Here is a 26,098-nt window from a genome sequence, read left to right as displayed (position 1 = left end):
AATATATATTATATTTAATTTCTAAATATAACACCAAATATTATGTTATATTTAGAAAATAAATATAACCAAATATTATGTTATATTTATTTTCTAAATATAACATAATATTTGGTGGCAACAATTTGAAAAGTGAACCGACATTTATAGTGAACCAACGCAAAATACCAAAACGAAATTAATAGCCCTTCTGGGCTAACGCCTTTTGGGCTAAAAATCTGAAAGCTTTTAGATTTCGCATTACGTCCAAATGGGCGTGGGGTTTTTTTTTTTTTTTTTTTTTTTTTTTAGTCCAAAGGGATTTGAATCCCGAAGGACTATTAGTTTCGTTTTGGCATTTTGCGTCGGACGGATAAATGTCGGTTCACTTTTCAAACTGTTGCCATAAAATGTTAGAGTCCTGCATTATATTTGAAGAAATTAAATAATGAAAATCTGCGTAAATGTATGTATATTTCTCACATTGTCATAAAATAACGGTACATAGAGTCATCGAATTTTGAATAACGTAATCCTCCAACGAATATGAGCATGTGGAAGACCAAATTTGAAATTTGAAATTTGTTTTATGATCGATTTCCTATTTTTTAAAACTTTGACGAATTTTTGATTAACAAACGTTGGCAACGTTGTGCAGAAAAAACATTTTTATCTCCAGCGCGTGAGTCTCTGTATCGGAAATTCTAAAGATATGCTCGTTTCAAAACTATTTTGCGATATTGCTGTTGCACTGGATCTTATGGTTTAAGTGCGAGGAACATGATATTTAATAAAGAAAGGTAACACACAAAATGTTAAAAAACGCCCCTTTGGACGTAATTTAAAATCTGAAACATTTTAGATTTTTTTTTATTTATTTTTTTAAACCTTTTGTGTGTTACCTTTTTTTATTAAATATAGTGCTTTTCACACTTAAACCATAAAATTCAGTTCAACAGCAATATCGCAAAATTAATTTAAAGTGAACCTATCTTTAGAATTTCCAGCACACAGTCTCGCGCGCTGGGAATAAAAATTTTGTTGTTGTTGTTATTGTTGTTTTTCGTACATTGTTGCCATTCCTCGCTTTGAAATCGTTGAGTTTGTTAATCAAAATTTCGTCAAAGTGTTACAAAATAGGAAATCGATAATAAAACAAATTCCAAATTTGGACTTCCAGATGCCCATATTCGGGTGGAGACGTACGTTTTTTAAAATTTGATGGCTCTAGGTACCGTTGTTTTATCACAGTGTGAGAAACATATGTACATTTATGTAGATTCTTCATTATTTAATTTCTTTAAATATAACAGAGGGCGATAATATTTCTGGGCAACAATTTGAAAAGTGAATCGACGTTTATAACGAATCGACGCAAAATGCCAAAACGAAATTAATAGTCCTTCTGGACGAATTGGACTAAGCATAATAAAAATAGTGAACTCAATAATCGACACTGAGAATAAAGTTTCGAAAAGCACAAATTGTGTCTTTAGTCCGTAAATGTTCTCAAGATACAGACAGGTGCTTCAAAGTTGCCTGAAGTATCTTCTGCTGGTGGACATGTCGAATGCACTCATGAAGAATATGCTTAGCACCTTCATCGTCACTACTGAAGATGCACAAAGCACTTTAACCAACTCAAGATCTCTTTAAATAGCTCATAAAATTTTCATGTCCAATCAAAAGCTGAGTTAATTTATAATCTATTAAAAACTTATAAGCTTTTATTCTGTGAAAAATTGCAGGAAAAAAAAAACCTTTCGGTCCATCGTGCTTTTGGTTAGGCCAGATATTCTCTGTTCCAAATGCAGATAACATCATTTCTATAAAAGCGGTTTCAGTGAGAAATAGAAAAAAAAGATTTAAATCAATAAAGTATAGCGGCTAGCTTTGCTACATCACCAGATCTTTCATTTTCAAAATTTCCACAGTGTCCACGAACGTAAGCAAAATGAATATCAATATCAAGATCTTTATAATAACCTGAATTTCAACAGCAAGTTTCTCTGAAACACTAATTTTCTTTAGCAATTGTAGCCAAGAAAGAGAATCTCTACATATTAAAACGCTCATTGATCTCAAACTAGTACTAGAGAAATTCTGAATCCATTTCACAGCAAGGCTAAAGCATAACAACTCAGCCTGGAAAACAAAGTATCTACCACTAATTCTGTACTTTTTTAATCGTTTTCTTGTTTATCTTCATAAGCAACAGAAGCTATTTCCAATAAGGAACTTAAGAAGCTTCAAGTGGGGCAAAACAGATATCTTCGCATTATTACAAACGTCCACTTCTTTTTGCGTGACAAATGTCTTCACGAAGACTTTAAGCTCGAATCGTTGGCGAAGTTTCTCAGAAAACTCAATGAATGCTTCTATCAGGAAGCACAAAAATGTAATATAATGAGCCACTTTGAACTTTTCAGCTACGAGATTCTTCATGAGGACCGCCATTTTCGTCTTTTTGCGTCTTTCAAGATTAGCGATAATCAAAATTTTCCTACATAAAGCTTAAATGTGCTTTCGTATTTGCTCTGTCCAAAATCTCAGGCTGAAAATGTCTTTATAGCATGATTTTTTACTTCATCCTCATCACTCATTTAATGCAAAGCAAATGGTTGTAAATATTGCGTATATATAGTCTTCCCGTTTATAAGAAAAATTTGTATTTTATGTATTATCTTGTCTCCAGGACTCACTTAGGCATTTCTGTCTCTGCATGCTCCATGAAGCAACCAAATGAAGATAGCCGGTACACAGCTTGCAACTTTGCAAGCTAGATGCAGCGGGAACGGCAAATGGAACGGAACGGAACTACAAAAGCAAGGCAAAGCTTATCATTCATATTACTTCCGTATGTAAAACAAATTAATTGGTACTCTTCAAGGATAGCATCGAAATAACCAACAACTGGTATAGGATTCCTGTTAAACGGATGCTGCAAAGAAGAAACTGGAAGACTGAGTCGAGAAAATTTGATGAGGATTGCATGCAAATTTTTCTTTCATCACAATATTGCTCAAACTTTCAATATCTATAGGTGGAATACCAACGACAGTAAAAAACGTCTCGTCACGAATAGTTTGGTCCACCAGCGGCCGAACAGTAATAACCGCTGAACACTGGTAGTTCGGTTCGGGGTTTGAGTTGCGGCGAAGGGGCTAGCTGCATGGGCGTTTTCATGATTTTCCTCATGTACAACGGGGATACGAGCCAGTTTTTCTTAAAATGATCTCCACGGGGCATCCCTCCCCTTCCGTGTAGTGCCTAAGGGAGGAGCACGTAATAAGTAAAAAACAAAAACTAATAGTTCTGCAGCCATGAACTATTCTTAAAAGAAATCTCGTTTGAATTTTCCTTAGAAGTTTGCGGTTTACTTTTTCGAAAATAGAAAACTGCATATAGTGATGTGTTGCTTGAATGGTTTCTCAGAGTGGTTAAGGTTGTGTCATTTAAGGTCCTTTTGTGTTACCTAGATTAGTATTTGATAGCCTATCCGATTACGTATGTTTTCCAAACAGAATTTTAGTCCCTATCGAAATTCCAGCTTTAAAGAACTTTCTGAAAAAGTTCCGCTTCTTGAACAGCTGAATGAACATTATGTGAATGGAAATTGTTCATAATCAAACTTTTTTTACATTTACTCATAAAAGTATTGTAATATTATTCAGTTGATTCATTCCGTATCCATTTTCAGAGCTCCGCAAGCCGCCAGAAAATATATTGCTGAACGATTGTAATTATCCTACTTCAATGATACGTTCCATTCGCCATTTTAAATCTTACAACTCAGAAGATATTTTCACTGTCGAAAACAATATTTTAATTAATGGGACTCATGAAAGCTCAGAAAGATTGGGTTTTGTTTCCTTTATTTGATTATTGAAAAGCACTGTAGGGTTATCTGCCTGGTAGGAGGGATGTCTTCGTGGAGGACTTTCTAAAGGAAACTGGCTCGTATACACGTTACAAATGGGGAAAATCCAAGAAAATACCTATGCAGCTAGCCCGTTCACCGAGATTCGAACCTCAGATCATGTTCAGTGATTTTACCGTTAGGCCGCTGGCGAGCCAAAAGGAAGATTAGGTACTTTTTGTTCGGTGGGTCTAACTTATTTAGGTAATTTTGCCATGGTACATGTTATACTTTAAAAAAAATTTTTTTGAGTATATACAACCATTCTTAATACTTTTATTAATTAAATATCTTATTACAAAAGGCAATTTAGAAAGTAACTTGTGTCCACAATCAGTTTTTAGAAGAATAGTCCACTCAGTACTACATAGAAAAAATAGACACCTGTTAAAGTTTTTCGTGAGCTAACAGCTAGGTACGTGCTTATTTCGAGGAAAATCAGATAATTCTTTAACCGCGGAAATGCATTGTCCATTAGGAGATATGAAACAAAGGAAGTAGTATTGATTGTATCTGCTTCTCATGCTAGTACTTAAAAGCATCCGATAAGTAATGATTGCAATCATTGTTTACAAGAACTCTTCCTATTTTTTTAACTATCTCTTAGATAAGTTTATTTTGAGGTTCGTGCATAGCATTTTTTAATTGGCTCACTGTAGTAGGTTTATAGATCATTCATAAATATTCAGAATTAACTTATTTCGAATTCTGAATCAACTGCTGCTTCAGTACTATATATGCCAGTAGTGCTAAGTCTTAAAAATGCTTCAAGTACTTCTATTGATCTATTTTTATTCATTTATTTTATTAGTTTTAAATTCAAAGTTTTTCCTTTTCTGTTTCAGATTACGCAAAGCTCTAATTACCTGGGGAGAGAAATTACAGAATTCGGAAGTAAGAAGTACATTTGTTACAAAATTTATTCACTTTTGCAATTTGCTTATCAATGGCTATACATTTTGTTATAATTGCATCCATGAATATCAGAATTCGAGGTTCTGTACAATCTGAAAATGTAACTTATCTGCAGAATCTTTCAAAAATTAAAATGGTGAAAATCGAAGAAGCAAATACTGTTAATTAATGTGACAAAAAAAACTCTTGGGAGAAACCTAAACACGATATTCAAAGAAACATATTTACATATAATAAAAGGAGGAATGATACAATAAAAACATAGAGTTTATAAAATGAGAAATAACATTATCTGCAGCGAAGTTTCAGTTTGAAGAATCGTAAAATCAACAAACGTAACTTTGGTACTATTCTTAAGAAATGTTTTTAGAATTCCATCAAAAAAAATCCAATGATAAACTTCTCTAGAATCCTTTAGAATTATGACTCAGTTTTTTTTGTAAACTAGATTTTCTGCAGGTTATTATAAAATTTTAGATATAGTTTCCAGCAGTTATGTATAGTTAAGCGTAGATATTCTTGTACAGATTTTTGCTGAGATTCTATAAAAATCTGTGCAGATTTTCTAAAGGTCCCATATAAAGAATCTAATATGATGTGTTTAGATCAACTAATAAGTTCTACTGAAAGTATCAGATCCAGTTTACAGAAAATTGGATCATAATTCTAATGAAATCTAATCAGGCTTCCTTGCATTAATTTTCTATAAAAAATCCTATAGAAGCTTTTGATATATAAAAGCATTATAAAATAAACAAAATTTTCTTTTGAGATTAAAAAAATGAATTAACTTTCATTTTTGAATAGAATTTTTTTGATAGAATTCCTTAATTTTTTAAATGGTATATTACATAAAGGTAAAGAATGAAAATTTCGGATAGACGTGATTTTTCCCCCCTAATAAAAATTTTAGTATCGTTTTGATTTCAAAAGTGTTTAAATAACTTAAATATATTTTAAATAATAATTCAGTTCAATTAAAATTAATAAATTCTTTCTCTTATCGGCAGCACAAGTACAATAATTACAAGCATTAATGTCAGGAATTAAAATTTTATAATTAAGAGCATAAATGTAATTAGTTTTATCACTTTTAATTAATTACATGACTTAAATTGATTTTACACTTCTACAAGCTTTAATTTTTATATTATACAGAGGATGTTTACACATTATTTTAACGATTTCGGGAGACATTTAATTAACGTTCAAAATGTAAAAAGCGTTGTTTTAAATGTTGGGATTTTTAAGTGACCCCAGCCGCACAGACACTATTCTTTTATAAACAACCATGCCTGCTTCAGGATTTGAACCTCAGGCCATGGGTAATAGCAGCCACCATTCGTACTTTCGTACCGATCAAGGCGGCTTAAATAATTATCAGCTTTAAACTATGATGCGTATTAACAGTATGTGTGTAGTTGTTAGTCTGTTGGAGCTAATTCTATGAAAGGCCAGTTACTCTAAATAAGACATCTGTAGTTTTCAGTTTTCTGAAGTTTGATTCTATGAAGATACAACTACTCTAAACTTCCGTAGCTGTTAATAGTATGTCATTATGCACCATTAATATATAACAGTGTATTATGAATGCTGCTTTCTGCAATGTAAACTAATTCCCGAGCATGGTGTTGGCGTGCCTGGTCAGGGTACATGGTTAGTGCAGTGGGGTGATACCAGTTTTGCCCATGGCGATGTTTTGGTGCCTCCTGTACTTCTTTCTGTCTGTCTCTTAATAGTATGTCTGTAGTAGTTAGTTAAAGGAGATTCTACGAAAGGCCAACTAACTTAAAGTCCAGTGTTTGTTGACAGTATGACTGTAGTTTGCTAAAATGAGCCTATGCAGGGGCAACTTTTCTAAACTCCAGTCAACCACTAGTATCTTTTAATAATACTGTAGAGAAATTAGGATATTTTTGAAAGCAGGGAAAATGAAAAATTAGTAACGCCTTAGCCGGGAATCCGGAATCGAACCGCTGACATCTCAATTACACGCTGAGTGTGCTGACCACTACACCACGAAGGCTCGCTAAGAAGGCGGGAGAAATACCTTATATACTTCCCCTTTTAAAGGACGACTGGAGTTTTTAGGGGACCCAATCGCCAAATCCTGGGTGAGGAGAATCATCATCTAACACCCTTTTAGTTCAGACGCCACTGTAGAGTAGGATTTTTTCGGAAGCACGCTAAGAAGGCGAGAGAAATAATGCTTCAGTAGTAATCAGTTAGCTCAAAACGGTTCTGTGAAGTTCTCTAATGTTAATATTTACGTCTGTATTAGTCAGCCTGCTGAAGACAATTCTGTGAAGGAGCTACTACAGATAATACACAAAGAAGGGTCCTGTATATACTAAGTAGAATTCAAGTGAAAATTTTGACTATCTTTTAATCTTTCAGACCTTGCAGACTGAAGAAATTTCTAGAACTGTATTTTTTTTATTTATTATTTTAGATGATTTGTCGTTATTTTAAGCATTTTGCTGTTCAAACAATATTAAAAAATGCTTTCGAATTTTGATTTTGACTCATCGAATTTTCATAGGAATAATATGGAACCCCCAGCTTCCGCAGACATAGTTTGAGGATCACTGTTATTCAAAGAATTATTGGTTAAAGAACGTGATAAAAATTTTCATTCTTAATAAATGCTTCTGGTTACGTAAACTGGTTACGTAAACTCTGGTTACGTAAACTTAATTATTAAATTATCATTTCTTCTGTAAGCGTAGGAAAATTTTATATGTATTTTCATTTCTTAATGCAATGAGTAAACAGGTACTTGTTACTAGAAGCAACAGTTTTTAAAGAAATACTTCCGCTAGAGTTTCTGATAAAAACTTCAAGTAAACAGACTAAATTTTTAACTTGTTATTCACTTATATATAAATAATTCTACCCCAGAAATTCATGACACAAAAGATAATTCGGTAATTTATGTATTTTTCCGCAAAAGCTTTTCGCATGCAAATGCAATGAATAAATTTCTTCTTTATATTTTACAGGTAGATGAAGCTTTCAAGGAAGCTCCCATTGACAGAGATGGAATGATAGATATCGGCACTTACGTCAAAATCATCTGCGGAACTGCTGTGGAAGAGGAATGAAGCTGCAAAATTCCCACTCTGAAACAATAAAATAATTTATTTAAGCATCATTTGATTGTACCTTTGTATGGGAGTTTACATTCTGTTTTCGTGCACTAAGAGCATAACTCTTTATTTCGGTTCTGCTTTAAACAAGCCAAGTAGACAGCTAATAAAATAGTCAACGGAGTTAATAATTAATAAATAATGTAGTAAGTTGTTAGACCATCACACACTTGGAGACAAATATCTTCCTGCTTTAAAAATGCAAGCAATATTTTAGATTACTTCCAAAAGGGCGTTTTCTTAACATTTTGTGTGTTACCTTTATTTAGTAAATATCATGTTCTTCTCACTTTAACCATAAAATTCAGTTCAACAGCAATATCACAAAATAATTTTAAAATGAGCATATGTTTAGAATTTCTGATACAGAGTTACACGCGCTGGAAATAAAAAGTTCCTTTTTTCCCGTACAGTGCTGCCATTGGTCGCTTTTAAATCGTTGAGTTTGTTAATAAACATTCGTTAAACTTTTACAAAATATAAAATAGATAATAAAACAAATTCCAAATTCAAAAATTTGGGCTTCCAGATGCCCATATGCGGGTGGAAACGTACGTTATTCAAAATTGGATGGCTCTAGGTACCGTTGTTTTATCACAATGCGAGAATCATACATACATTCTTGCAGATTCTACATTATTTAATTTCATTAAATATATCACAGGGCGATAATATTTGGTGGCAACAATTTGAAAAGTGGAACAACGTAGAAAGTGAATCAACGCAAAATACCAAAATGAAATAAATAATCCTTCTAGGCACATTGCCCCTTTAGACTAATAAGAATAACCTATATTATTATTCACAGATAAATGCTATTAAAAGTTTATCTATATTTTCAAGCAGTTTAATCAGAAAAATAAGTTTATTTGGTTTTAAATCAGTATTCAAAACAAAATGAACCTGTTGCAAATAATAGAAGAACAAGCATCATTAGAAATGATGAAATTAAATTATAAATAGCTTTAAAATATTTATTAAGTTATATGTTATGAATAGTTCGAATTACATGCAATTAATTTATGTACTGTTATAAATGAAAACTGTTGTTCAGAGGCCAATATTTAGAGTAAAGAAGCCATCGTAGGACAACACACTTTATTTACATGAATAATGAATAAAAATATCACACAGGAAATCATATTGAGTATCACACAGAAAATAACATATCAGCATCTCCCTACGCTCGAAGCTCGAATGACGGATGTGTCGGTAGAAGAGACAGCTGCACCATCATAATTAATACGCATGCGCATAAGAAAAAACGTTCACTCGCCTCTACCCAACACACCCCTCCTGCGAGCAACATTTTTTTTCAATACAAAAATGAAATACAAACAATATATAACACATTACATTAAGAAATTAAGGAAATTACTTTCAATGTATACATTAATTTTTCTTCACTGACACTCTTAGTAAGAAAATCTGCAATCATATTATCAGTTTGTGAATATTCCAACTTAATAACATTGTCCTTTGTTAAGTCCTTCATAAAATGGAAACAAGTTCATGTGTCTGGATTTCGTAGAAGATCTTGCACAGTTGATCCACTGGATGGCAGCTTGACTGTCTGTATTCAAGACCACTGCACCATTCAAAAATTGTTTACATTTTAATTCTGATAATAAATTTACAGTCCAAATAATATCCTTACAAATTTCAGAAATAGAAAATAATTCTGCTTCACAAGTAGACAGACTAACACTTCTCTGCTTACGACATTACCAAGAAATCAATGAATCACCTAGTAAAATAGTACCACCAGAAAATGACTTACCATTTTCTGCATTTCCCCAGCTAGCATCAGCATATGCATTTAAAACTCCAAAATCATTGCTATAGAAAAGTTTTTTATTTTTTGTACCTTTTAAATACCTTAATACCCTTTTAGGCAAAAGATAATGCCTTTTTTCTGGTACATGATTAAATTGTAACAAATAAGTTGTTACAAATGATATATCAGGACGCGTTCTATTCGCTAAATATAAAAGTTCCCCAATTAATTCCTGATACAAAATTGCATCAAATTTTTTCATTTGTACATGAAAAATCTTTATCTGCCCCTTTAACGATTGGCGTTTTCACTGCTTTACAATTTTCCAGACTGTGTTTAGTCAGTAAAGATTCAATATATTCTGTTTGAGACAAACATATACCATTTTCAAGTTTTTCTATTTGCATTCCTAAAAACTTTGAATTAGTATTTTCACGTAACTCAAATACATTTTTTATTTTAGAAACAATATTTTCAAGCATTTCTTTATTATTACAGAATACAGCTAAATCATCAACATACAAACACAATATAAAAATGTTTTTGGAATCATTATAAATGAATATACAATTATCAGATGCTAACTGTACCAGCCCAAGATTTCTAATTCATTTTTTATTTTCATATACCAATTTCTACCGGACTGAGGCAACCCATAAATACTTTTCTTCAATTTACATACTTTACCTTCTCCAATCAGTTTTTCATAACCAGGTGGAGGAGTCATATACACATCCTCGTTTAAGTCACTGTGCAAGTACGCTGTTTTTACATCATAAAATTTAACAGTCAAGTTTAATTTAGCTGAAAGTGCAAGCAATAATCTAAAACATTCAATGTTAACTACTGGTGAATATGATTCGGTATAATCCTTATTTTTTATTTGATTAAACCCAGCCGCTACTAATCGCGCTTTATATTTTACTTCCCCAGTCTCCTTCCTTCAAAGTATACACCCACTTACTTTTTACTAATTTTGTTTTTTCAGGCCTATTTACTATTTCCCACACTTTGTGTTTATGTAATGAATCTAATTCATTTTCCATTGCGGATTTCCAGTCATACCAATTCGCACTTTGTTTTGCTTCTGAAAAATCATTCGGAACATTACTGATTATACTTGATGCTAGTTGTTTTGATTTGAGCCTCTCGGATCGTCGTAATAGTATTTCATTTCCATATTTATTACTTTTTTCATAGCTATCAGATGTTTGAACTTCATTCCCCCTGTCATCACCCCCGCTACAACGGCTTATGTCGGCGATTTCGAAATTCGATGAGTCATCATATTCGCTTGCTTGAGTATTTTCCGTAACAACCAATTCTAATTCGTTTCCCTTTCTTTCTAATTCTTCAATATCCCAAGTTTCTAAGGTTTTATTTTTTCCCATATAATTACTACCCTTTAAAGATTCGTTAAATTTAACTGATCGTTCTTCAATTATTTTGTTACTTGCTATATCATAAATACGATATCCTTTTCTTTCTATAGCATATCCTAACATTATCCCTCTTTTCCCTGGTATGTCAAATTTGTTTCGCATTACTTTCGGAATGTGAAAGTATGCCACACATCCAAACCTTTTTAGATAGTTTAATTTGGGTTTTTTACCAGTCCAAATTTCTAAAGGAATTTTTTCTTTTCCTTTCCGGGGTGTTAAATTTGATACTTGAGTACTAAAATTAATTGCTTCTGCCCAGAATTTTACCGGAAGCTCACTTTCATGTAGTAATGTCCTAGCTCTTTCTAAAAGAACTCTGTTTGCCCATTCAGCTTTCCCATTACTCTCACTGTTATATGGAATTGTTTTTTCATGATAAATTCCACTTCTCCATTTTTGGCTTCCACTAAGACAGTTTCGTTTTCGACTTGGTCTCTTATATCCAATTCTTCTTGACAAAACCACGCTCTGCTACCATTTGTTGTTCAAAGGCCAATATTTAGAGTAAAGAAGCCATCGTAGGACAACACACTTTATTTACATGAATAATGAATAAAAATATCACACAGGAAATCATATTGAGTATCACACAGAAAATAACACGTCAGCATCTCCCTACGCTCGAAGCTCGAGTGACGGATGTGTCGGTAGAAGAGACAGCTGCGCCATCATAATTAATACGCATGCGCATAAGAAAAAACGTTCGCTCGCCTCTACCCAACAAAAACAATTCTCAAATACGTTATCAACTAGACCAACTGTTATAGAATGCATTTTTCGCCTTGGACAGTTTCGTTTTATGCTGATGGTTTGTGATAGTAAGTTTTCTGTTCTTCCATAGCTAACAAACTTAATTTTTTAAAAGCAAAGCGAAGTTCAGTCGCCTTCGGTTAAGTGGTAGTACTGTAAAATTAACCCTTTCGCGACGGCAAAAATTGTTGTCAGTAAGCTATTGGCGGGTTGGTACTTTGTATGTTAACATGATCAGTTTCTTATGATTCCTATCAGTATGTTTAACTGCCTCCTTCTTCGATGTGACGTGTTTATATATGATTTATGTTTATCTCAGCTTCTCGAATCTCTCTCGTTCACCAGTTGCCATGTATTCAGATCTGTTGGGTGAATGAAATTTCGGTTTACGAATGTAACACATTCCTGAAAACCGTTTATCATCCGAAATGTTCATTAACCAAAATTATTTTCACCATAGGCTTTAATGTAAAACAGATTAATCCTCTCTGCATCAAAGATAATTACTTATTTAAACTTTCAACAATACTTATGACACCTCACTGTTAGATTCTAGAGTGTTTGGGTTATTGTTTCCACTATAGCTAGCTCTGTGGATTCTATTTATTAGATGTCACTAAATTTCTTTCCCGAGGTATCGAGAAGGAAGTGGTATTTCTAGATTCATGCAGACAAAAATTCAATAACATTAACTTAAAACTTTAATGAATCTCTGCTGGAGAATTAACATAAAAATACAGATCCACTTAATTGTTATAAAATTCAAACTTCAGTTTTACTCTACTAGGAACCACAATTCTAATTTAAATGTGTTAAGCTTTCAACCATGGCTTTCCGTTTTAGACAGGACATCTCCAAAATCAGTATACTGGCCAGGATTACACAGCAATATTCAACAGCAACTATCTGCTAGTGACTCCATCTTCCAGCCTGTTCTGTCCCACCTAGGCCCAGACTCGGGCTGACGTTCTTCAGACAGCAGCCAACTTCAAACAGGCTGAGACATCATACAATTTCTCAGTTCCAGTTAACCTACTTCAGCCCAGTGCTAGTCTCTAAAAATCTACATAACTATATGGAGGGAACGAGCTAGGTAACTACTACCGTATGATAGAAAAGATGCAAAGAACTTAACTTGCTAGTTAAAATGTAAACTAAATTGCCACATATTTCGTCACAGGAAATTACAAAAAGTCAATGGAAATCATTAAATCTAAGACAACAAAATGAGCAAGATTAAGCAGATAGAAAAGGATAAAAGCTGAGTTTAATTTTACCATTACTTTGCAAAGGAAAATAGAAGGAATAAGTGGAATGTGGAAGAGGAAGGGAAGGAACGTTCTTGTTTGGACTAACATCAGGCATTTCTTTTTCTAAGGCATCTTCTTTTATCTGTTCTTTGCTTATTAACACACAATTCTGCTTGAAACTCTTTGAACCTCTGTTTCACTCAAAATTTATCTAATGGGATTTGTTGTCTACGTTTTTAAATGTTTCAAAGGTGAAACGTGACATTCCCATTGAAAATGTTTATGTTGTACTATGCTACTGCTTTATTAGCATGATACTGCTCCATGAAAAATTTGCACCTTATCTAATTTTGTACAGATTTCGCGAATGAAAAGCAATGGGATCCGGCCCCCTTCTTTTCTCATTTTGTGAAGACATTTTCTCCCCCACAGTCGCCTTTGTTGCTGCCTCTGAAGTTGTTCTAGTTCTTTTTTGTTGAGTTTATAGACCACTAGTAACTACTTTTCGTCTTTATTCCTTTAATGTTAATTTCCAAGTCATAGTTTTGCCTAAAAACTCGGTATCATAGATTGTAAAAAACTTCTCATGTCAAAGCCCTCAGCTTGCAACATCAATCGCTCCACAACTTTATCCAGAATCCAGACAGTATCATAGTCCCATAAACCATGTACTGTCAGGCTTTGTTGATGAGAATTGAGTAACATAAAATATCAAAATGGTGTTTCTAGAAATTCTTGAGTGTTAATTCTGTAAAATTTTCCTAAATAAGCATCTTTGAAAATCGTTTGTTACTGATTTGATTGTTTCTCATTCGAGAAGTTTATTGTAAACCAATTTGTTCGTTAATAGAAGCGTTTGTAGTCCAAGCCTCTGCTGCGTTATGTTTTCGTATAACCTAGGTGAATATACGTATAGAAGAGATATTTGTACCTACCTACAACTTTTATCGCTTGATAAGGGCAAATCTTGTCGATCAAATTAGGAAAAGGTTACGTTAATTCACAGCCTCGGTGTTATATAATTGTTTTCTCAAATTAAGTTATTTTGACGCTATTTACAGCCTATAGCTGTTTTTACTGTGTATTTAAATATTATTCTTAGGATTACACTAAAAAATGCTTTCAAGACAGTTAATAATAACAAACTTATATCCAAATCTCTACTTACGTAATTCTGCTAAGCAAGGCTTGTCAATCTCAATTAGGCCAAATAGCCATTAGCGTATAATAGTGCACGCTGCAAGAAAGGCGGAGAAATGGCATTTTTATACTTAATGATGCATTTAAAAATTGAGAAAATACCTAATATTGTAGTTTAAAAAAAAATAGGGGGAACATAAAGATGGGATACCTAGTGCTTCTTTTGTGTCACCTGGTATTTTTTTTTTTCCCTGCAACCGGCTTTCGGATATCTGGAAACATACTGCTCGGCAGTTTTCAGTGCAGAAGTTAGATGAATGTCTGTTAACCAAGATTTCCCTGGGGATTTGTTCCTTTTCATTATTAAGAAAAATTGTTCACCGTTAAGTACTACCGGACATGGAAATCCCGTATGATTCACTTATGAATCACGAACATGGAAATCACATATGCTAATTCGCAGCTTCCTAAGAATCGCACGGGCAAATGTTTGTAAAATTCGAGGATACTTTACTGAATCTGTGCTTTAGATTTGAGCCGCACTGAATTACTGCTAATTGCATCTGTTAATGGATTAAAAGAAACCGTCTCAAAAAGTCTTTTAAGAATCCATATAAAAACGAGTCAAGAACCGCACGCGGCTCAAGAGCCACGAGCTTCACGTGTCTGTTCAAGAGTGATTCAAAGGAAAAGATTAATTATTTATAATGAGGGAAATGAGGAAATAAGTAAAACTTATGCGTAAATCATTCTTTATCATACAGTAAATGCCTCTTAATGTGATTCCGTTTGTCCAAGGTTATTTTAATAACATCAAAACTTAAAAAAATGGCTTCATAATTGTAATAGAATTTAATTTAATATAAATATAAGCAGAAACATATAATAAAGCAATTTTCGAAGCATTTTAATTAGGAAAAGATAAAAATTTGTTTATGAGCTATTCACAAAAGGCAAAATTTAGCAAAATGCAAAAAGTAATGCAAAATCTCATTTATGAACTATTTATAATGTTCCTGAAAGTTATTTGATCGATACTGAACCCTTAATATTTAATACTTTGAAGGCATCCCTATTTCAAAGAGAACATGCCAATGTCAAATTAAAAATTAGGCAAAAAAAAAAAAAATTAGTAGAGGTTTCTCTTTTTTTTTTTTTTCTTTGCTTAATTTTAAATAGTTGATTAAAATTGAAACCAAGCTATTTAGCAAGTCAACCTCTTACTTAGCGACATTTCTCCATCACTTGCCAGTTTTTAGCCCAAAGGGCGTTAGCCCAGAAGGACTATTAATTTTGTTTCGGTCTTTTGTGTCGATTCACTTTCTGAGTTGGTTCATTTTTCAAAGCTGTTGCCACCGAATATTACAGCCCTGTATTATATATAAAGAAATTAAATAATGAAGAATCTGCATAAATGTATGTATATTTCTCGTATTGTGATAAAACAACGGTACCTAGAGCCATCAAATTTTGAATAACGTAATCCTCCAGCGAATATAGGCATCTGGAAGCCCTAATTTGGAATTAGTATCGATTTCCTGTTTTGTAAAACTTTAACGAATTTTTGATTAACAAACTCAAAGATTTCAAAGCGAGCAATAGCAACGTTGCTGTATTGTTTTAAATCATCACAATCTCGAGCACAGACCTTCAAATAATTTTTTATAACAATATTGGAAATAACAAACACTATGTTATAAACTTATACTTCTTACGTAAGACCTTAATGACAGTGATGTAATTGTTATCTTCGAGAAGGAAGCAAATATTCGTTTATAGAATATTACATTTAGGCTTAACATATAACATTCTTCCAATTTTATTTGGTTTATTTGTTTTTCTCCGATTGAACTTTTGTGACAAAGACAACTTCAACCACATAAAAGCTTCAGAAATTTAGACAAAACACTTTAAAGTGCAAAAGAGCTTTTGCAAATACAGTTTTTATACAGGCAGGTAAATTATTCATGAATTTTCACATAACTGATTTACAATCTTCAGTCCGTTTTTCTTTTCCTGCTCTGATCTTGTTGGTATTGTTGACTAGTGCTCTCTTTTCTGACCTATAGTTAGCCGAAACCCACGAAATTCTTCTTGGCAAGGAGCGAAAGATACGCCTGTCGCCTTGAGCACCTCACAGGTGGCAGTGCGATTTAGCTCAGTTTTTGATGGAGAGCACCTCGGGGTGAACAGGTTCTAGGGTTTCCCTAGAACTTCCCTTCCTCTTCTTCTACCATAAACATCTCGACAGGACTTTCGGCTCGCCGCATCGTTAGAGTTCTCCCATGCCGCACGGACCCTATACATTTACAAACATTCGTGCCAGCTTCGGGATTAGAACCGGGGCCCTTTCGCGCGGCAGTCAGCGGCGCTAACCACTATGCCAGTTGGGTGGCCCTGCTCTGATCTAGTGTTCAGAATATCAGATTATGCGATTCTAACCAAGTGGCATTACACCTAACTGAAAAAGAATTTTCAGAGAGTCGTGCAGTGATATGAAGCTGGTACACTTTTGCAATAGTTTTCCAACTGATATGCACAGACTAAGCTGAAATGGTGAAAATAATTATCGTGTTTTACAGTGTAATGATAATAAACTGCTGCAAGAATTATCTCAAGTCATCTACTAATTGAATGTTGAATAATCTTTGATAGCACTGATCCCTAGACACTGATGTCCACCATTTTGAATATTCGTGATTAAATCGACTCTAAATTAAATTTGAATTTTGTCCACTTTAAAAAATTTGCGAGAGAAATGTCGCAGCTCTAAAAATACAAAAACCACACGAAACATACTTCAGTTTGCTTTTGGTTTCCTCGAATTCTTTCTAGGTTAATTTTAAATTACTACCATTCGGATATTCTTAAACTTTAGCATTTGTGCTGAGTTTTCTGAAACCTGCAATGATATCTCGAAACTAAGCAAAACTTTTTAGTTACTTTTTGTCAATTTTCAGTTACTGTTTGTACCCGATAACCATTATGGACTCTTCGATACTCTTCGAAATACTTCCACGTGGCTCACAATAGATAATTTTCATTGACACTTTTCAAAACTCTTATCTCCTAACATGGGACTCTTGATGGTTTATTGCCTTATCTTTCAATAATGTGGGCGTTTTATTTCCCTGTGCTGCTTTCAGTGCTCAGTTGCCAAACAATGAGTTAGTTCAAACTGGTATCAAAATTTTAAAACATCGAAATCAAGCAATTTCTTTAGTTAGAACTGATATCTTCTCTTTATCTATTTTCTTATCGGCTCCACTGTAGTAAAGATTGTTTCTAAAATCTTTTTGTTCAAACATAAACATACGATAGATATCAAATTGCTTTTGTGCTGCACTCAAATTTGTTTTATTTTTACTTTATTTAGAGGTTAGTTCAACAAAATGTTGTTGAAAGTCTGTTTTCCTATACAAACCGTTGATAAAAACCGATTCGTTGATAAAATTTCAGATAAAGATCTTATATCGAGATATAAAAATGTTAGTCACGGAAACCTAAATTTTCTTCAATGATGTAAGAGTTTAAATAAAAAGCTGTATTGTTAACAAAACAAAACAAAAATTATAAAAATTCTGAAAGGATTACGTTCAAAGGGGACTTTTTTTAACATTTTGTGTGTTACCTTTATTTATTAAATATCATGTTCTTCGCACTTAAACCCTAAAATTCAGTTCAACAGCAATATCACAAAATAATTTTAAAAAGAGCGTATCTTTAGAATTTCCGATACACCGTCTCGCGCGTTGAAGATAAAAACACTTTTTTTTTCGTACAGTTTTGCGATTTCTCGTGTTGAAATCGTTGAGTTTGTTAATCAAAATATCGTTAAAGTTTTACAAAATATGAAATCGATAATAAAACAAATTCCAAATTAGGAATAGCAGATGCCTATATTCGGTGAAAGATTTGTTACTCAAAATTTGATGGCTATATGTACCGTTGCTTTATCATAATGCGAGAAACATACATACCTTTATGCAGATTCTTCACTATTTAATTTCTTTAAATATAATACAGAGCGATAATATTTGGTGTCAACAATTTGAAAAGTGGAACAAAGCAGAAAGTGAATCAACGCAAAATACCAAAATTAAATAAATAATCCTTCTAGGCAAATTGCTCCTTTGGACTAATAAATGTCTGCAGTTTTAAATTCTGAAGGTGAAAATATTGCCAAATGTAGGTAAAATTATTGCTGTTATTTTTGGGTAGTTACTTTAGCTGCCTGCAATATTGAAACTTTAATAGTAAAATTAGATAGCATTTTACTGTTTACCATTTTGAGCAGGGGCAAATATTTAAAAGTTTCTATAAGATTTTACATGATACAGAAATTCTAAGTATATTTATTGAAGCGTTATGTTTCAAATATTGTTACGAAAAGTCCAACTGCGGTAGGATAGCTTCTCCCCAAAGCAGGTTTAGGGTTGCCAAATTTGGAGCTAAATCGCCCATTAGGCGATATCTATGGTCTATGGCGATATGCCACAGAAGGAGCGAGAACACTCTGGAACGAATCGTTAGCGTTTTGCCCCAGAATGTTTCCGAAGGCAGGCCAAATGCTATATAAACCTGCCTGTACGTGGAGTATTAGTGCATCGTTGAGTTTATCCTCAGTTCTTTGTGAGTATATCGTCAGTTTACCATGGAAGTGCGTCAGGAGTTTTCTCGTGAAGAGCTCCGAGAGCGATCGACCGAGTCGAGAGTTGTATTAAGTGTTTTTCCGTGAAGCTGTCTTTACAGTTATAGCCTGATAATCTGTAGAGTGTGTTGCTGATTGTTTCAGCGTGTTTGTCGTAGTTTTCGGCGGCTGTAAACGTGCCTTTGGAACTCTCCTGTGAAATACTGGCGAATAAATTATGTTTTGATTCGTTCTCAAGTGCTCTCGTCAATCATTCCATATCCACGAACCCTTAGGATGCAACAATATATTACCTAATATATTGTTACGAATTTGGTATTTAAAAAGCTAATGTTAGTTCAATTAGAAATTAAATGGTTTTATTTCTCGCGCAGTGTAGCGCGTGACGAATATTAAAAGAAAGCTAAGCCGGAAAATTGAAAATACAAGAGCGCGTGCATTAAATAAATAAATATCTCTTTTTATTTCGAGAAAGTACTGGAAAATTCTAGCGCGTGATTTTAAAATCTTATAAAAGGAGGAAAACATCTCAGTTAGTAGTAGTTGCTTAGTTTGTTGTTGTTTAGAAAACTACTGTTGTTGATTGTAGCGAATTCGCGGATTAGCGTTCTTTAGCTGTTTTGAATTACGTTCTATTGGACATTTGAGTAGTTAAAAGAAAACTACTGTGAGATATTGTAATACTGCATGATAATTTGAGAAAATTTAAGCATTTTTGTTGTGATAATAATAAATTTTTGTTCATTTTTCATCGGACTTGTGCATTCATTTCATAACGAACCCGTACGCACGCAACAATATTTATTAATTGTGACATGTTAATGAATAATTTCGATTTATGTCTTAAATTACGTTCAGTTGGCGGGGCAGCTGGTTTCCTAATAATCGAAAAAAAGGAAAGATTCGTGGCTGTAAAGGAGAGAGTTATAATTTTTACTTTCAAATTCTATTCGTGCATATTGTAAATCTATCCACGCGAATGTCCTGTTTCGTAAGGTTAGAGATATACTAGAATCCTTATTAACAGGACAAAAAAGATTATAAAATCTCTTGTATAGGTACTGATTAATTTATATTAAAACTATCGAGATAAATACTTTATGCTTAAATCATTTGCTTATTACTGTTTCTACAGCTGCAATTTCAAACAAAAAATTTAACGAGAACTAATTGTTAGTTAGATGCTACAGCAAAGGTTTCCGAATAAAATATTAAAAAAAAAAAAAAAAAAAAAAAAAAAAAAGAGAGAGAGAGAGAGAGAGAGAGAGGATGAAATGCTAGTATTTCTATTATAATTTTAAGAATAATTATATCTGTTCTTCAAACACTGAATATTTCAAGAAAAAACTTACAGAGACACTAGATTTTTTTTTAAAAGAGGCATGAAAAATCAGGCCTGTAATTGTATTTTTCCGACAACGCTTCATCTCTTTAAACTGGTCATTATATAAAATGCGTAACCAAATTTCAAATCAAAATTCGTAAAAATGCAGTGAATTACTAGTAAACTGATTTTCTCATGGTCTTTGAGAGTATAAATCGTAACGTCTAGGCAGCATTATCAACAGCTTCAAGAAAATTGAAAGATAAAATATTTTTATGACTCCTGCCACTTTCTTCAATCCATCAGCTACCGAGTGGTGGAGTTGCTAAACACAGGCAGTTCGACCATGGATTCGATTACAAGCAAACGGGCTGACTGCATGGGCGTTTGGTTTTTCCCAAATGCAACATATTTATGAGCTAGTTTCCCTTAAAAAATTATCCACGATGGCATTCTTTCCCTAAAGAAGACAGCTTCTTGCGATTCAACAGCTGTTGCGGTCGATGTTGCTGTGTGACGTCATTATATTGGATCGCTCGAGATCACCAAGAAAACTAGCCCACTGCATCGTGCTAGATTTTAAAAAACTTTATTTTAGTCGTTCCATGTGTCTGTTAATTTATGTAGGTTACTCGTCTTATTAGAAGCTGTTTTGTGCAAAGATACATTAATCATTTTAATTAATGTCTCTCGAAAGATTGCAGATGGAAGGAAGATTACCAAGTGGCGGCCCTGACAAGAACCCGCTGTGAACAAGGTAAGCACCTTTTTTTAATGTTTTACCTTGATTAGTTGAATTTGAAATAACACATTCTGTGTCGCCATAACGTAGGGCCACTGGGTTGAATTTGGATTGAAATTTAAGAGATTTTGCTTTAAGCAAAAATGTATCTAGAAGAATTCAAAATGAAACGAGCTGCTATAAGAGTATTAGTTATGAAACTAATAAATAAGTTAGAAACAGAAATTGCTAATAAGGACGATTAATGTGTATAGTTGAAGATAGCGGTTGGGCAGTTAATTAGTGAAGAAGAAGAAGAAGTCATCTTAGCGGATAAAGATATTGAAACTTTAATTGTTGTAAAGAATTTAGAAGATGAAATAATTTCTAGAGAAAAGTATAAAGGTAAAATTATTGTTTGGAAACTACGCGCGAAAAGATATTTAGATACTAAGCCACATAGCGCTAATTCTACTTCATGTGGAACTGTCACTGCATCGCAAACAAAAATCAAACTCCCAAAAACTGGCCTTGGAAACATTTTCCAGAAAAGATGTATGCAAATGGCCCGTGTTTGGGGCATCATTTGAGACTGCTGTTCTCGAAAACACGAAAGTCTACATGCAGTAGATAAATTTCATTATTTAAAGTCAATTCCTCCTTCCGATGCAGAAACTGCAACACAAGGGTTAACATTAACAGCAGAAAATTACGAGAAGGCTTTGAAAATATTAAAAGATCGCTTCAGTCGTAAGGAACTAATAATAGATTCCCACATGAAGAATTTGTTCACTCTGACTCCAGTTTAAGGGTCTTGCGATGTGACAACACTTCGAAAATTATATGACTTGTGAAATACAAATTAGAGGATTAGAATCGTTATTTTGACAGATTCGAACAGTACCTTATTGCATCCGATATTAAAAAAGATGATTCCGAATGATTTGGCCCTAGAATTCAATAGGAAATGTGAATGTGATAACTGGACAAAAATTACTAATTTGCTAAATTTTCTAAGAAAAGGAATAGAAAGTAGGGAGCGCACAAGATTTTTAATTAAGCAAACCGATTCTGAAATTATTGAAAGAAAATCACACTTTGAAAACAAGCGGCAATTTCGAGAATACTTTCGAAACAACGAAAGAAATAGGAATTATTATAAGGATTTTAGAATTCCTTCAGCTGCAGCGTTAAACATATCTCTTTCCAATAGCTGTTTCTGTTCTGAAAAATCATACTTCAGAATCATTACAAAAAAAAATGTACCAGAAAAGGGAAGCGTTAAAGTGCACAGGGAATTTCTTCGTGTGTCTTAAAAGGTATCATTTAGCTAGGGATTAAAATCGAAGCTAAGCTGTCGCATTTGTAATCAACGGCATCATGCATTGATACACGACGATGAAATGAATGCGTCAGCCAAGAAGCCCATTCAAGGAGCAGCTGTCTTTTCTGTTTTCGATTACGCAACAACTCAGTGCTTCTTCAGACACTTAGAGCTCAAATTATAAGCACAGATAATCGGCTCTGGCAGACCGTTCGCAATCTGTTAGATTTAGGTTTGGGGCGAACATTTATTACGGAGGACATCTGTAAGAAGTTAAAACAATCGGTTATTGGAGCGGAAAAAATTAAAATATCCTCTTTCGGGTGCAAAACGTCTGAAGCACAGAAAGTGAAAAGAACCAGTTTAATTTTTCCTAGTTCTAAGTATCTATCTGAAATCAAAATAGAAGCTTTAATTACGCCTGTCTTTAACGGATTACATATTCGTTCCTCTGGAAGTGAAATCATTAACCTCTTAAAAATTCAAGAAACGCAACTTTCCGATGAATGGGGACGAGGAGGTAAAACGACGAAAATTTCTTTGCTGATAGGAGCGGATTTTTGTTGGAAAATATTTACGAGCAAGGTTCATAGACTGCCTGCTTCCCTAGTAGCGGTCGAAACAAAATTAGGTTGGACCATTAGTGGAACAGAAAGGGCTTTCGGTATTTCTTCATCTAGTGTGAACACTATGAAGGTCGTGATTTATAATGATACGCAGAACGAATCAATGTCTAGTTTGCTGAAGAATCTCTGGAGCTCGAATCCATGGGGATAAATTATGATTCTGAAAAAGAACTCGAATTAGAAGATAATTCAGTTTTCGATAATTTCAAAAGGTTTGTGAAATTTGAAATTTTCAAATTTCTTGACCTTTTGAAATTAATCATTATATTTTTCGACTTCCATGGAATCATAATTGAAACGAATCTGGAGATAATTTTGTGATTGATAAAATTAAATAAAGAGTTAAACTCGTAGATTTCACAGAAATCGACAATTCTAAGACATATATCACGAAGTAATTGATAAATATTTAAAAGCAGAATGTTGAAGAGAACAATCCCAAAGGTGCTCTAGATAACAGTGAACCTCCTGCTCGTGATGATGATGGAGATGATGATGAAGATACAGAAGAAGAAGAAACACCTCCCTAATCCTAAAATTGCTATGTCAAAAATGGTCACTTTCATATCTGCAAAATGTTGTGAGTTCCTAGAGAATAATCCAAACAAGTAAGCTATTTTGGATGAGGAGGACAGGGTGGTTATCTTTAAGCCAAAACCTAAAAAAGATTTCGAGAAGACATACCCCAAGCCCAAAAAATCAAAAGTCCGGAAATATGTTCCTATGTTGAAAATCAAGATTAGGTGTTTTAGAAAACGAAAGAGGCACAGCTCAGAAGAAGATGAAAGTTACAGTGATAGAAGTGATGCTGATTTTGAAGCAGCATTAGAAGCTCAAAGTATGAGTTTTCATCCTGCCTAAAAGAAACGTACAGAAACAAAGATAACAACAACAACAAAAAAAAAAAAAAAAAAAAAAAAAAAAAAAAGAAGAAGAAGAAGAAAACAAAAACCGCTCCAGTTTTTCTGGTTCAGAGGGTGAAAATGATAGACATGCTCTCACGCAACAATATAACGCAACAAAATGATGTAATATACCAATTAATGCCTGGTCAAAGTTGATCGAGTTTTCAGAAACAACTATCCTTGAAAAAAGGTAGATTTCTTCATCATGACAACACTTTCGTACCCCGTTTAAAATTCTGTATGGATTATTTGGCGGGTACTGGTTTGTAGACGGTAAAGCATCTTCTTTACTATCCACACTTCTCTTTAGGAGACTTCGTTCTGCTGTTGTTGCGTGAAAAATAAAATAAAATAGAAGAAGTTTACTAAACAGAGAAGGCGGTTTTTTGTTGTTGTTCTTGTTGTTGGTAAATAACTACATAAAAGTTCAAAGCAAATCACTTTCCAGTATCTATTGACATATAACATCATTTGCAAATGCTAAAAATGGGTGCAATTCCATTATATAGGGATCATAAAAAATCGCCAAACTATTGTTGACGGCAGTGCTGCCAAAAATAATAATGCTTAACGCAACAAAGGAAGCATAATAAAGATTGTTGTTTTAATTTATATGAAAGGTTAATTTCATATAATACATTTTTTATTAATTGATAAATAAAATGTTGAACATAACTGAATGGAAGCATAACAGTAAGTATCTCAGAATATTATTTTAATTTAGACGAAGATTAATTTCATATAACACATTTTTATGACTTTAATTTATAAAAGAAATCTGATGTGTATACCACATGACTTCCTTGTACGGAATATTAAATTATACGCATTTTTTCTTGAATTTTATTTAAACTTATTGGATTGAATTAAATCTACTTCTCCGACAGCGCATAAACCACAATAGAATAAATGAATTCTTTAAAATTCACTCTAATATTTGTTTACCATAGCGACACACTGGCGCTAGATTCACTTAACAGTATTATATTTCGTTCATATTATAACTCATAATGCACAAAATTTATATCACTTAAAGATAGAATTATCTAATCGTTACAACATGTTCTATTCAAATACTATAATAAAACTAGAATGATGTATAAAATAAATTAAGCAAACAAAACAAAAACGAAACAGATTTTCACAGACGATTGAGTATTTCTCATTCAATTAATTCAGTTCTCACTTCGCGAGAAGGCAAAAATACATAAAAACTCAAAATATCTATATTCAAAATTACGATGAGTAAATCTTAAACACTTATTTCCTTGAAAAAGTTCCAGAAAGAAATAAGCTTTGGTCTGTGGTCTGTTTTGACTGTTGCCAAATTATTTGCAATATATGCGCATTCTAGAATGCCACCTGGGTGGGATTCTAGAATCTGCTATGAATTGATTGTCATTTCATCGGTTCCATTTGCCACTGTTTTTATCAATAAAAGGCTTCAGTATAGCGTTTTCTAATTAGAGTCTTATGAGCGTGTACATAAGTGAAGATGGGCAGACGAGGGAGGAATGCCATAAGACTTCCACTTCAAAAATTACTATTTAGATTTTAAGGTATAATTGATTGATCTTGATATCCTATTTACTACCCTTATTGCATGTCAACCTGCCAAAGATTGTTGGCAGGTCACTCTGCCAACATTCTGTCATTTTTGCAAGCAATTATCTAAAACAGTAGTCACTGGTATTCTCCGAAGTAATTTAAACAGAAACGCAATGTTTTAAGGGAGATAAAACAATAATTTATATTTTTTGTGATTTACTCTAACTTATCCCCAACGTAAGATTGCTTTTTTGCCTAATTTAAAATTTTATATAGACCTCTAACATAGATTTGCATCTATGTTGGAAGTATAGTATCGTCTGCATTTATAATTGAAAAATTTTGCCATATTTTTCCAGTTTGTTGAGAAACCTCTGCCATAATAGAACACTATTTGATTGTTCTATTCAACATTTAAGAGTTTTATACTAAAACTTATATGATTTCTTTTTCAGAAAGATTATTCTAAAATGAATTAGTATGAAGTCAAACGATCTGTCCCTTTAGTATCTTCTAAATTTTGGCCTAATTATTTTCTACTAATAGCTAACGAAATTTTCGCCTGTTTGTTAGCCTAACAATTAGAAGCATCAGAAACTCTCCTCCTGACATCTAGGAACAGAATTTGAAACTAACGGCATTGTTCAGATTGACTGTAATGTTCAATCTCACGGAAAA

The 26,098-nt window shown here is 33.2% G+C and overlaps 1 protein-coding gene across 2 annotated transcripts in view; it reads left to right on the top strand.

The window, feature by feature from the left end:
• Positions 1-7,967, top strand: part of LOC146996011 (myosin regulatory light chain 2-like) — a 39,095-nt gene extending 31,128 nt beyond the window's left edge. For both annotated transcript variants that reach the window (XM_085822657.1, XM_085822658.1), the window contains 2 exons: positions 4,744-4,792; positions 7,816-7,967. In XM_085822657.1, the coding sequence (XP_085678783.1) occupies positions 4,744-4,792; positions 7,816-7,917 (151 nt within the window). In that variant the 3' untranslated portion in view covers positions 7,918-7,967. The remainder of the gene's footprint in view (positions 1-4,743; positions 4,793-7,815) is intronic.
• The last annotated feature ends 18,131 nt before the right edge of the window (positions 7,968-26,098 follow it).

This window comes from Stegodyphus dumicola, chromosome 8 (genome assembly GCF_044657685.1).
Source record: "Stegodyphus dumicola isolate Sdum_Otavi_A_Nest chromosome 8, ASM4465768v1".
Lineage (NCBI taxonomy): Eukaryota > Metazoa > Arthropoda > Arachnida > Araneae > Eresidae > Stegodyphus > Stegodyphus dumicola.
Note: the sequence above shows the minus strand (reverse complement) of the source record. Positions and strands in the feature narration are given on the sequence as shown.